The 13279-nt window shown below is 46.2% G+C and overlaps 1 protein-coding gene across 3 annotated transcripts in view; it reads left to right on the top strand.

Annotated features, from left to right (window-relative positions):
- The window catches only part of LOC147029149 (uncharacterized), a 141610-nt gene that overhangs the window by 117857 nt on the left and 10474 nt on the right, over positions 1-13279 (top strand). Inside the window, exons 2-3 of one of the 3 annotated variants that reach the window (XM_085876282.1) lie at positions 11875-12307; positions 12753-12887. The exons of the other annotated variants lie outside the window; for them this stretch is intronic. Of the exons in view, the coding sequence (XP_085732408.1) occupies positions 11887-12307; positions 12753-12887 (556 nt within the window). The 5' untranslated portion in view covers positions 11875-11886. The remainder of the gene's footprint in view (positions 1-11874; positions 12308-12752; positions 12888-13279) is intronic. 3 annotated transcript variants of the gene reach the window in all.

Genomic DNA, 13279 nt, shown 5'->3' with positions numbered 1-13279 from the left:
ACTCCCTTGACCGAAAAACTCTCTGCCGCTGCCACACTTCTCCAACTCACCCGAGCCCAAAACTGACTAAATTCGCCCCGCCCTCGGCGCTTTATAGTACGGCAGGAGAACCCACATGCAAATTTCTGGATCAGAACGAGCTCAGGGGTGGAGCCACGCTCGCCCATTGGACAGAGAAAAAGCGGCGTGAATCTCCCCTGATCCTCGAATTTGCATGTATCGATTCTACTCCGACTCGCCTGGAGGCGGGGCCAAACCGCCCCGCGCTTGCTGATTGGACGGATCAGAAGTGGGCGTGTATCATTCCTGATCCGACTTCTCCTCGGAAAGGCCGCACTTTGTACCCGCGGCTCGGCGCGCGCCCTGTACGAGTCCAGGACAGCCTGACGCTCGGTGCCCACAAGCGGTGCGGGAATGGCGGCAGAAGGAGAGGCCAAGGTGGTGGAGGGTCCAAAGTGCTGGTCCATGGCCACGGTGACGCTTGGAATGGCGGTGATGCCATGTTTGCGGGAGCGAGCTGTGAAGGTAAAGGTTGTGGCTGTTGGCGGCGTTGCGGTTGGTGGTTGTTGTGTGATGGCGGTTGAGACGTGGTTGGTTCAAAATAAAGATAGAACAGAAAAACGGCTATCTTAAAGGGTCGCAGCCCGAATGACTCACATTTATTCCCTCGAAACAACGGGTTTGGGGCTAACTACACATGTACTGACAGAGATATCTCACCGACGGGACCTGAATGGTGGTTTGCGAATTTCCTCAACCACAACAATATATATATATATATATATATATATATATATATATATATATATATATATATATATATATATATATATATATATATATATATATATATATATATATGTATACAGTGGTACCTCTACTTACGAATTTAATTCGTTCTGGGAGTAGTTTCGTAACCTGAAACCTTCGTAAGCAGAGACGCCTTTTGAATGTAAATGCGCTAATCCGTTCCAAGCCCCGCAAAATTCGGACATTTTTTTTTAATAAATCATAAAAATGCATCAGAACATGAAACAAATACATGTTAAAATTAGATTTCCACACAATAAACATAAAACGAGAGGCACATGATGTAAAAAACAAAGAATAAAGGAAATAATAAAAATATTCATTTACCTTTTAACTGCTATTCTCGTTACTAACTGCGCCGAATTTCCCTCGCCTGTATCCTCCTTCACGAGGTCAGTGAAGATGGCGGTTGCCTTTGCGCAAATTATGGCCTCTGTCACTGTGTCACCAGCGATCTCTTTCTCATTTATCCACACGAGTAACAACCTCTCCATCTCATCGTTCACTGCCGACCTCCTCTTGGAAATGAGAGAGAGGCCTTTGGAAGGAGCCGTAGCTTTTAGGGCTTCCTTTTGTTTTATTATCGTACCGATCGTAGATATATTACGGCCATATTCTTTTGTGAGATCAATCAAACGCATCCCCTTTTCATACCTTTCTATTATCTCTTGCTTTGTTTGTATGGCCAGAAAAACTCTCTTCTTCTTTTCTCCTTGTCCACTTTTCTTCATTGCTTTCTTGGGATCCATTGTGAATAAGTTACTGTAATCCACACGCGTACTGTACTGTAACACTGTCCGAGCACTTCGTAGCGGGACTATAGACTGTATACAGTATAACTATATTTACAGAGCGCGACGGGGACACGAAGAGCATGCTGGGATACACGCATACGCAAAGGGTTGCCAGGCAGATTTTAGGCGATAGCCAATGGCAGAGCAGCTACAAGTTTGTTTACGTTCGGGAAACTCTGGGAGCAGCGAAAAGCAGCGCGTACTGCACTGTATTTTTGACTTCGTATCCTGAAACGCCTTCGTAATGAGAGGCAATATTTTCCCGTTCAGGCGCTTCGTAACCTGAAACATTCGTATGTAGAGACATTCGTAAGTAGAGGTACCACTGTATATGTATATGTATATATCTTCTTCTTCTTCTTTCGGCTGCTCCTGTTAGGGGTCGCCACAGCGGATCATCCATCATGATCCGCATAGTGATTTGGCACATGTTTTACGCCGGATGCCCTTCCTGACACAACCCCGGTCGCCTCTTACGACACAGGGATATGGTACACCTATTTTAACCGGGGTATACACCGGCCCAGTATACTGGTACTCATTTCGCCGACCTCGGAAGGATGACAGGCTGAGTCAACCCCCTGGTGTATTAATTCAGTGGCCCAACGGGGCTTGAACTCAGGACCTTTTGGATCCCAAGCCGCTGCCCTAACCACTGCGCCAACACCAGGCTTATGTATATGTATATGTATGTATATATATATATATATATATATATATATATATATATATATATATATATATATATATATATATATATATATATATATATATATATATATATATATATATATATATATATATATATATATATATATATATATATATATATATATATATATTATTGAAAATGTTTGTAGATATATGTTATGCTTTTTGAAACGTTTCACTGATGTCAGTGCAGTAACCCAAAAACCTGAGAAGCTTTCACTGAAGTACAACGTTGCATTTCTATCGACGTTTCAGGGATAGGTTCACAAACATTAATCTTTATGAACAGATTATGGGACATGGAACATGGAGATGGAAAAAATGGGACAGGAAAAAAATATTTGGCTCAGTAATTTAGAAAACATGTTACTCTGGCAAACAACTCTGAGTATTTCACAACCACCTTGAGCTGTGACGGAGCACGAACAAAAGCTTCCGCAGTGAATTGAGTGAACGACTCGCCCAGGAGGACGCAGCGCGGCACCACCATCGATTGAAAGGCGTTCAACAAGTGGCTTGAGCACTCCTGCAAGAACTCCAATTAAATGTTTGATATTGAATGGTTGGCCAGGCTGTCACTGCAAATCATAAAGGATCCCTTTGACTTTAACGCTTCTCTTCACCGTGCATGCAGGAGTTGATGAAACTAACTGAATTTGTTCAAATAATGCCTTTATCCACAAAAAAGTTGCAGCTTGATTCAGAACAACCTTGGAGACATCGCAAAGTTCAATCGCCTGTGACGAACATTGCAGATAATCCGCCATCTTGCCTGCTCGTCCGTGCACGCGTCACCTCGGTTCAGGGTCCGCGCAAACATAACTTTTTTTTAAATGCCAATTTTTTTTTACCAGATTTGCTTTGATACCCTGTAAAACACCTCGCAAAACCTCCGAAAATAGACACACATCTGGCAGATGCTATGGAAAGGCAGTCCCTCTGGGGGACAGGGTGCGAGGTCTCACGTCAATGCATTAAATCGTTTTGCTAAATGAAGCTCGTTAATTTTAGCACGTTCCAAAAAAAAATTTGTTCACTCGATGGAATTCTCCAAAGAGCAGAAAAAGATAAGTTTAATGCTTTGGAAATTTCACATTTTCTTGTGTATTGATGGAGAAGGAAGGAACATAGCCTTGCTTGCTTAAAGTAAATGGGTATGTCGGATTAATTTTAAGACTCGTTTCTTGAAATTATAAGATTTTCACACTTATTCAGTGATACCTCAGTGATTCTAGATTATTTAGTGAAACCTCAGAAGATGATACCTGATCCTCAAAACCGAAATAATATTTTGATGATATACTTGAATTACTTTGTGAGAGTCAATCGTGGAAAATTGTATCAGATATAATGCATGAAGTCGCTCCAAGCTCCTTATTTGAAAACGATAGTACTTGCTAAAGCAATGTGCACAACGTGTCGGAGAAATGATGAACAGGCATTCTTTCGATAAAACGATTGAGGAAAGTGGGGGGAATAGAAAACTTTATTGTTAAGAAATCGTTGCGGCCTGTTCCAAGTGAATGCATGGTTGTGCTGCAAATGCAGGCAAAAAAACACAGCGGCTTCAGACTCCAGCGAGGTTACCCAGGAAACTCCTTTAGACCCCAGAGAGCGAGGTGACCAAGCGTGACCTGATGAAGGATATAATTAAATACCGCAGTTCATCATTTTCACAAGGGGTGTTGTTGTTTTTTAATGCAAACACCCAATTTTCACTCTTGCACTTCCTTGGTGTTTTCTGTTTAAGGATGCAAAGTTGAATGATTTTAGAGTTGAGGATGCATGCACAGACACTTACACAAACACATACACATACACAGACTGACATTTATTAGTATTGATATAAAAAGGTCAAAGTGGTCAAGCATCAAAGTTTCATCTATCTGAAATGTATCAAGGGTCTCAAGCATCTTCAGAGATATTTGGGTCCTCGGGGTGTTTTGGATTTTTGTGGTACTCGGGGTGTTTTGTGTCTTTCTGGTCTTTTGGAATCTTGAAGGTCTTAGGGGTTTTTAAATGGTCTGCATTGGTCAAAGGAGTCTCAGCAGTCCAACATGTCGAAAGGTACATTCCAATAGCACTGAACTAATAGACGTAAGTGCAATCTGAAACAAACATTCAAACAGGACGTTCTCTGTTCTGTTCTTCCATATTGCAGCGAAGCTGCCAGGTTGCTATCATTTCTCGGAGCACGTTTGTGCCGCTGATGCTGTGCCCCTCTACCAGTCCATCCGTCGGGACAATACACTGCTTCGCGTTGGTGCTGCCGAAGCAGTCTCTTGGGCTATTGGGCACACTCCTGGATGGTTCACCACTGTGACACAGGATACCAGTTTAAAAGTACTCATTTTGCTGACCTCGGAAGGATGACATGCTCATTCAATCCCACCTGGTGTTACTTCATTTGCCAACGGGCCTCATTCTCAGGACCCTCAGATCCCAATACTGCTACCTTAACCACGAAGCCAACACCAGGCTTGCAGGAGGTGATTAATTGACATAATATCGTCTTCCCGGACTCACTGACTGACGGACAGCTTCATGGATGGAACGTGTTTTCGTTTTGAGTTTACGTTCTGGGGAGCTGATGGGATGGCGTGTCGTCCGTCCGTCCATCCATATATACTTGCTGCTACTTCTCTGAAAAATACACGTACGATTTCGATGAAACTTTACCACAACTTTCATCACCTTGATTGTCCCAAAGTTTGTTCATGGCATTGAAAAATTCGGCCCCAAAGGAGGTTTATGGGGGTTGCCCCCTAAAATACTGTTTGCTTTCTTCTCATAAACAACACATACAATTCTGATGAAACTTGACTGCAACCTTCATCATCTGTGATGCACCAAAGTTTTTTTCATGCTATTTAGAAAATCGGGGTTGAAAGGGATTTATGGCGGTTGGGAAGGGCAGTTGTTCTCCAAAATAGAAATTTGCCATCACATTGATAGATTTTGCTGATTTTGTTCCATGATGACTTCATGCTCAGTATAATTATTCTACCAATGACTGCCCAGGGGTATTGCCTCCATTCATGCATATTGTTGCGGTTCCCAGAACTGCATGCATACAACAGAGAGGTGTCCCAAGACAATTATGCCATGAATATACGTGCAGATAGACCCCTTCCTTTTGTTTAGCGGGACAACAGGGAATGCGTTGCGATGATCTAATAGCTCGGGTTATTAAATCATTTTCCCCTCCATTTCAATTCTTTTCTTTTCTGAGGCAAAATCCGCGACGTGCTGGACTGTCACTTTGAGCTTCCACGGTACCCTCCCCTCCGATCTTTCCTGGGATAAATCAGTGACGAACGCTTTTGCAGTCAGGTGGGCGGGCTGCACCAATGTCTACCCGAAACCCAACATGTGCGGCGAGTGACGTACGCTTTCGCAGTAAGGTGGGCGGGCTGCACCAACGTCTACCCGAAACCCGACATGTGCTTCGAGTAACGTACGCTTTAGCAGGAAGGTGGGCGAGCTGCACAAACGTCAACCCGAAACCCGGCCGAAGCTGCCGGACCACATGAGGGGTCGGGGCCAATCAAAGCTCCTGATTCGGGCGATGACGTCAAATTCGGCATAATCCCCTCCCCTGAGCTTCGGGCTCTATAAAAGATGGAGAAGCTCCTCCGTCTTGTGTGTGTGATTCGGAGTGGTGTTTTCACGTGGTGTGTTCCTGCTTCTTGACTGTGCCCACGTCTTGCCTTGACGATCCGCATCCTGCTTCTCGTCTCCACCCACACGACGTCGACCTCACCTCCTGCTTCGATCCTCCGCCCACTGCTCCACCTTCGCATTCTGGACTCCGCCCTTATCCACTCAAGCTCCTCCTTCAAAACACAGGTTCCACACGTGCAGCTTGGGCCAGAGACAATGTGACTACTGTCGGGTTCCGCACTACAGAGCCCAGGTATTGAGAGCATAACTTCAACCCCCTCCCTCCCTGGTTGCCAATGTCCCTTCGCATTGGGATTTCTTTTTCTGTGTGTGTCTGAGTGTGCTGGTGCCTGTCTGTGAAGTAAGTCTGCAGAAGCACATTATTGTTGTCACTGTTATTAATCTCGCGTCAAGTCTGCTCTGTGTCTACTTTCGGAAGTTGCTTGTATTATTGTCGCACCGCACCTTTCTCCTCTTTCCCTGCGTTACGTTCCCAATAAATCTTTGTCGTTCCACATACTTTTCTGCGCTTGCTTGTTAAGAAATAATTATCATTCGGAATGTTCCCAGTTCGCCTGTCTTTTCTCTCATTGGTTCGAATCGACGTGAAGCCAGGTCTTTATTCCGAAGGATCCTTTCTTTCTCGCCGGTACGTCCTTGGCAGTGTTGCTCGGCTGCATCCGATCCGGAGAAGTGATCCGATCCGGTTCGGACAAGGGGTACCGAGGGTGTGGTTCCCCGGTAATTAAACCACGTTGTTAATTAGGTAACCCGATTCCATATACGGGAGGACCCGAAGGTCACGCAGTTGAGTTATTGGCGTCCACGGTCGGTTTAGCGACCCGCTGCATCATAGAATTATCCATGAGCGACGGCCTACAATTCCGGGGAGTCTGGTGAGAATCGACGTGGTCTTCTCACCTGACCCCGCAACAATATATATATATATATATATATATATATATATATATATATATATATATATATATATATATATATATATATATATATATATATATATAAAGAGATTCGTGACTGTAAGGTTGTGGCAGGGGAGAGTGTAGCTCGACAGCATCGATTGGTGGTCTGTAGGATGACTTTCGAGGTGAGGTTGAGGAAGAGAGTGAGGGCTGAACCAAGGACCAGATGGTGGAAGCTGAAGGAGGAAGACTGTTGCGTGAAATTTAGGGAGGAGGTGAAACAGGCGCTGGATGGTGGTAAAGATGGGTGGGATGATTGGGCAACGACAGCAGAAGTTGTGGGAGGGAGATAGCTCGGAAGGTACTTGGTGTGACATCTGGACAGAGGAAGGAAGATAAGGAGACTTGGTGGTGGAATGAGGAAGTACAGGAAAGTATAAGGAAGAAGGGGTTGGCGAAAAAGAAGTGGGATAGTCAGAGAGATGAAGAAAGTCGGCAGGAGTACAAGGAGTGGCGTCGAAAAGCAAAAAGAGAGGTGGCAAAGGCCAAGGAAAAGGCATATGACGAGCTGTATGAGAAGCTGGATACAAAAGAAGGGGAAAAGGATTTATACCGATTGGCAAGACAGAGGGACCGAGCTGGGAAGGATGTGCTGCAGGTTCGGGTGATAAAGGACGCAAATGGGAATGTGCTGACGAGCGAGGAGAGTGTGTTGAGAAGGTGGATGGAGTACTTTGAGGAGCTGATGAATGAAGAAAATGAGAGAGAGAGAAGGTTGGAAGAGGTGGAGATAGTGAATCTGGAAGTGGGGTGCATCAGTAAGGATGAAGTGAGGACTGCTATGAAGAAGATGAAAAGTGGAAAGGCGGTTGGCCCAGATGGTATACCAGTGGAGGCATGGAAGTGCTTAGGAGAGATGGCAGTGGGGTTGTTAACCAGATTGTTTAATAAAGTCTTGGAAAGTGAGAGGATGCCGGAGGAGTGGAGATTAAGTGTACTGATTCCGATTTTCAAGAATAAGGGTGATGTGCAGAGCTGTGGAAATTACAGAGGGATAAAGTTGTTAAGCCACACCATGAAGTTGTGGGAAAGAGTAGTGGAAGCTCGGTTGAGAGGAGAGGTGACGATCTGTGAGCAGCAATATGGGTTTATGCCAGGAAAGAGCACCACTGATGCGATGTTTGCTTTGAGAATGTTGATGGAGAAGTATAGGGAAGGCCAGAAAGAGTTACATTGTGTGTTTGTGGATTTAGAGAAAGCTTATGATAGGGTGCCAAGAGAGGAGTTGTGGCATTGTATGAGGAAGTCGGGAGTGGTGGAGAAGTATGTGAGGATCGTGCAGGATATGTATGAGGACAGTGTGACAGCGGTGAGGTGTGCGGTAGGAATGACGGACCGGTTTAAGGTTAAAGTGGGATTGCACCAAGGATCGACTCTGAGCCCTTTTCCTGTTTGCAATGGTGATGGACAGGTTGACGGACGAGATCAGAGTGGAGTCTCCATGGACCATGATGTTCTGCAGATGACATCATGAGCTGTAGGGAGAGTAGGGAGCAGGCTGAATCGAGCCTTGAGAGGTGGAGGTACGCACTGGAGAGAAGGGGAATGTTCGTCAGTAGGAGTAAGACGGAGTACATGTGCGTAAATGAGAGGGAGGGTGGTGGTATGGTGCAGTTGCAAGGAGTTGAGGTGGGGAAGGTGGATTGGTTTAAATACTTGGGATCAACTGTCCAAAGTAACGGAGAGTGTGGGAGAGAAGTGAAAAGAGAGTGCAGGCAGGATGGAGTGGGTGGAGAAGAGTTGCAGGAGTGATTTGTGACAGAAGGGTAGCTGCAAGAGTGAAGGGGAAAGTATACAAGACGGTAGTGAGACCAGCTATGTTGTATGGTTTGGAGGTGGTGGCGCTAACAAAAAGACAGGAAGCAGAGCTGGAGGTGGCAGAGTTAAAGATGCTGCGATTCTCGTTGGGGAGTGACGAGGATGGATAGGATAAGAAATGAGTGTATTAGAGGGACAGCGCAGGTAGGACGGTTTGGAGACAAAGTGAGAGAGGCGAGATTGAGATGGTTTGGACATGTGCACAGGAGGGAAACGGAGTATATCGGGAGAAGGATGTTGAAGATGGAGCCGCCAGGCAGGAGGAGAAGAGGAAGGCCAAAGAAGAGGTTCATGGATGCGGTGAGGGCGGACATGCGGGTGGTTGGAGTGTCAATGGAAGATGTGGAGGATAGAGCAAAATGGAGACAGTTGGTCCGCTGTGGCGACCCCTAGCGGGAGCAAGCCGAAAGAGGAAGAAGAAGATATATATATATATATATATATATAATATTGTTGCGGTTGATGAAATTTGCAAACCACCATTCAGGTCCCGTAGGTGAGATATCTCTAAGTACATGTGTAGTTAGCCCCAAACCCGTTGTTTAGAGGGAATAAATGTGATTCATTCAGGCTGCGACCCTTTGAGATAGTCGTTTTTCTGTTCTATCTTTATTTTGAACCAACCACGTCTCAACCGCCATCACACAACAACCACCAACCACAACGCCGCTTCACAACAACAACAACGCCAACAGCCACGATCTTTTCCTTCACAACTCGCTCCCGCAAACATCGCATCACTGCCATTCCAAACGGCACCATGGCCATAAACCACCACCATAAACCCTCCACCACCTTCACCTCTCCTCCTTCTACCGCCATTCCCGCACCACTTGTGAGCACCGAGCGTCAGGCTGTCCTGGGCTCGTACGGGACGCGCGCCGAGCCACGAGTGCAAAATGCGGCCTTTCCGAGGAGAATTCGGATCAGGAATGCGACACGCCCACTTCTGATCCGTCCAATCAGCAAGCGCGGGGCGGTTTGGCCCCGCCTCCAGGAGCGTCGCTGAAGAATCGAGATATGCAAATTCTAGGATCAGGGGAGACTCACGCCCTTTTTTCTCCGTCCAATGGGCGAGCGTGGCTCCACCCTCGAGCTCGTTCTGATCCAGAAATTTGCATATGGGTTCTCCTGCCGGCCTAGAAAGCGCCGAGCGCGGGGCGAATTTGAGCAGTCTGTCGGGGTTCGGAGTCTGCCGGGGAGCTGCAGAGAAAGGAAGCCTGGAGCTTGGAGCGCGGAGTGTAGTCGGGAGGCGAGGGCGTACAGGTGGTTTGCTGCAGTCTGCTGAGGAGAATGGGGGAAGAGACCGAGTTGCTCGGGTCCGAGGCAAGGAAGACTGCGGTCGGCGACGAGCTCGCGGTGGAATCGCTCGTCGCGGGACCCAAGCAAGCCAGCTATCCTCTTTCCCCAGAGCATCAACAATCCCCCCCCCTTTTTCCCCCCGCGCTGAGATAGTGCGAAAAGGGGGCCCCGTTCCCACCCCACTCCAAGCAGTGCCAACGAAACCCGCGAAGGAGCATGAAGTCGGGGCACCGCCGCGCCGCCACATTTGCGGCTCACCACAAAGACACGGGTAGGATCCACCCAGTCTCGCGGACCTGACCGCTCTTTCAGGTCCTGTGCAAATATTGGCCCACAGGCCCCGTCTGCCCCCTTGTCTTTGAGGGTGGCCCTTTTCTTTTGCTTTTGAGTAAATGTGTTGTTGGCGCCGTCTGTAAAGTAAAACTGTGTAAGTGTTGCCGTGTGCACGCGTAGTCGGTGGTAGATCTGCATTGTTGTGTTTCTTTTGTAGCATTTGATATATGTGCATAATTGTTGTAATTGTATATGTGTACTTTCCGTGTGCCCGGAATAAATGTGCATCATGTTGAACTGTTTTCCCGTTTCGCTTCATCTTTTCTTCAATTGAATCTCCATCTTGCTTCACGTAAAGGGTTCGTCGTGGGCTTAATACGCCCGATAATTAATCGGAACCGTCGAGGCCGACGATAACACCGCTCGGTTCTCCCGATAGTACGGAACGGGTCGCTGAAGTGGCCCGTGTCCGGAGTCGACCTGCGACGAGGTGCGATCGCCCGGTCTACCCTCCGCGTGGGTACTTAGGTAGGTCGAGTTTGGCGAACAACCCTATCCCACGCGTGGGGCCGGTTGGCACGATCGTGGTGAGGCCGAAAGGCCCACCCGTGACTAGCTCCCGGCGTTAGTCCGAGAGGGTCACGACAGAATTGTCCGTCCGGTGGGCGACGTGCCGCGATTTGAGTTACGTGGCCGTTCGCACGCCGGCGGGCACGAATTCGCAACAATATAATGTATATACATTTGTACACGTACATATTCATATATAGATGTTGTCAACATGAGACAGAATATGTGGAGATTTATTACGTCCTCCATTGAATCTGTGTTTCCTTCCCTGTGCTTTTGCCTATTTTAATGGATGGTTTTTGAATGCTTACAATTTCACTCTGGAGGAGTTTTGAAGCATATGATGATGTCCACATTTGAATGGGCAGATATTTTTTCCCGTAACATCCCCACACATGGAGTACTGTCGTACTGTTGCGGATTTGCAAAGCCACATGCCTCTTAGACAATGGCACCCAACATACAGTGATCCCCAGGCAGTTATTTCATAAGTCTTCGTGCAGTCAGATCTTCCCCTCATGTCCAGTGGGTGTATGGGACGAAGTGCGTTGCATGGGTCTTTTTGCAAAGTCGAATTGTATCTCCATCTTCCATTAAATCCTGAGTTCCATTGCAACCCTTTCCTTTTATCCATAGTACATGTTTTTTTTTTAAAAAGGGTCTTTAAGGGATTGATTGGCCATGGTGATTGAATGCCACACACCTGGACTGCGTCACACATCAGTCTCTTCAACCTTCCTTGTATTTGACAATTGGTGAAATTCTGGGTCAATTTGGACTTCCACTCCAAACAGTATCACAGCAGAGATGCATAATTTGGTGGGGAAGACCTCAAAACGCTCCACCGTTAGTCATAATGAGATGTCTCGCCAGATTCCAACGGGGAGGAGGACACAACCACAACAATAGAAACACATTCATTTTACCTAACATAAGGCTTGTGTCCCTGGCAGGTCATCTGTGGAATGGACAGCTTCTTGGAATGGCTCCAAACACAAGGCCTGAGAACAGAAACAGCCCAAGCAGTGATCAATGTGCTTGGAATTGAGACTCAGAAGGTTCTTCGAGCTTGTACAGAATCCGATTCATTGCGAATAGAGCTCCTCTCTCTCGCCAAAGAGAAATTTAAATTTGCAATGTATGCTGACTTCTGCAAATTTGTGAAATCTTTTTTGAAGCCGCAGGTTGTGCGGCTCGCGGGCTCTCCTCTGTTGGGAAGTGTGTTCGTTAACTTGGAGAATGTTGTTCGAGAACTTTCCAGTTTCTGTCAAAACTTCATTGGATTCCAAAATGAGCAGCTGGAAAACATTCCAGGTTTCATTGGAATTGGTTTCAGTGATGTCTGCCACCTCCACCATCAGGATGATGGATCAACACCCAAGTCTGGTATGTCACTATTTTATACTCCCTACATGTAAATAAATACCTTGATCTTCTGTGAAATCTGTGGAAGGGAGCGGGATGGGGTGGGGAACATGGAGTAAACAAGATGGAAGGAGAGCAGTGAATATGAAGGATGTGGATTAATGGGGGAAGAAAAGATCATGGTTATGGATGAGGGAAGATGAGAGATGATCGTGAACAGCTGTTTTTAAGACCTGGAGGGGAAAGTGGGATTGAAGTGTGTGGGAGTTTTTTCCAAAGGCGGGGAAAAAAGAGGAATTGAAAGAATAAAGGTGAGCAGTGATTCGGGATTTTGGAAGTTCTACCAGAAAGGGGTTTCTGGTGGACCTTCAACACCCTGCGGAGTTGTAAACTAAACTTCAGTTCCTGCAGTTTTAACATCTACCCTCTCAGGGCAGTGTTGGGTTAAATGTTGACTTGTGTGCAGGTGAAGGTGATCTGGAAGAGGGAACAAGTTTCCAAATGGACTTTCCTCAAAACCTTTTGAACTCATCTGTCCCGATGAAAGAGTCAAACGATGCATCAACGCAAGAATCCAGCAGTGCTTCTCTCCTTGTTCCAGGTTTGTATAACATAACAGAAAGTGCTGTGTGATGTTGAGATGTGTCTTTTGTTTCATGTTCTGTGTCAGGCACATCTTGCATTATGGCAGGAATGTTGTTCAAAGTTTGTGGGGAAAATAATTCCATTTTGGCTCCAGCTGGAACATTTGCTCCTCAATGTTGTAAAGTTTTGTTTGCATTGCAGTCCAGATTCCTCATACATCCCCTTCTTCTTTCTCTTTCATCCTATTACCCCAAATTCTCTTTCCTCCCTCCCCCATTCCCTCAACCCTGCTCCTAATTTTCCCATTCCCTGCAATATATATATATATATATATTTCATCCCCACTTTTTTGAAAATGGCAAAAGTTCAGATATCCCTTTTTATTTTTTATTTTATTTTTAGCAGTGT

This window comes from Eptatretus burgeri, chromosome 4 (assembly GCF_056783735.1).
Source record: "Eptatretus burgeri isolate ZD-2024b chromosome 4, Ebu_testis_v1, whole genome shotgun sequence".
Classification (NCBI taxonomy): Eukaryota; Metazoa; Chordata; class Myxini; order Myxiniformes; family Myxinidae; genus Eptatretus; species Eptatretus burgeri.
The sequence above is the reverse complement of the archived record's forward strand: the minus strand, read 5'-3'. Positions and strand labels throughout refer to the sequence as shown.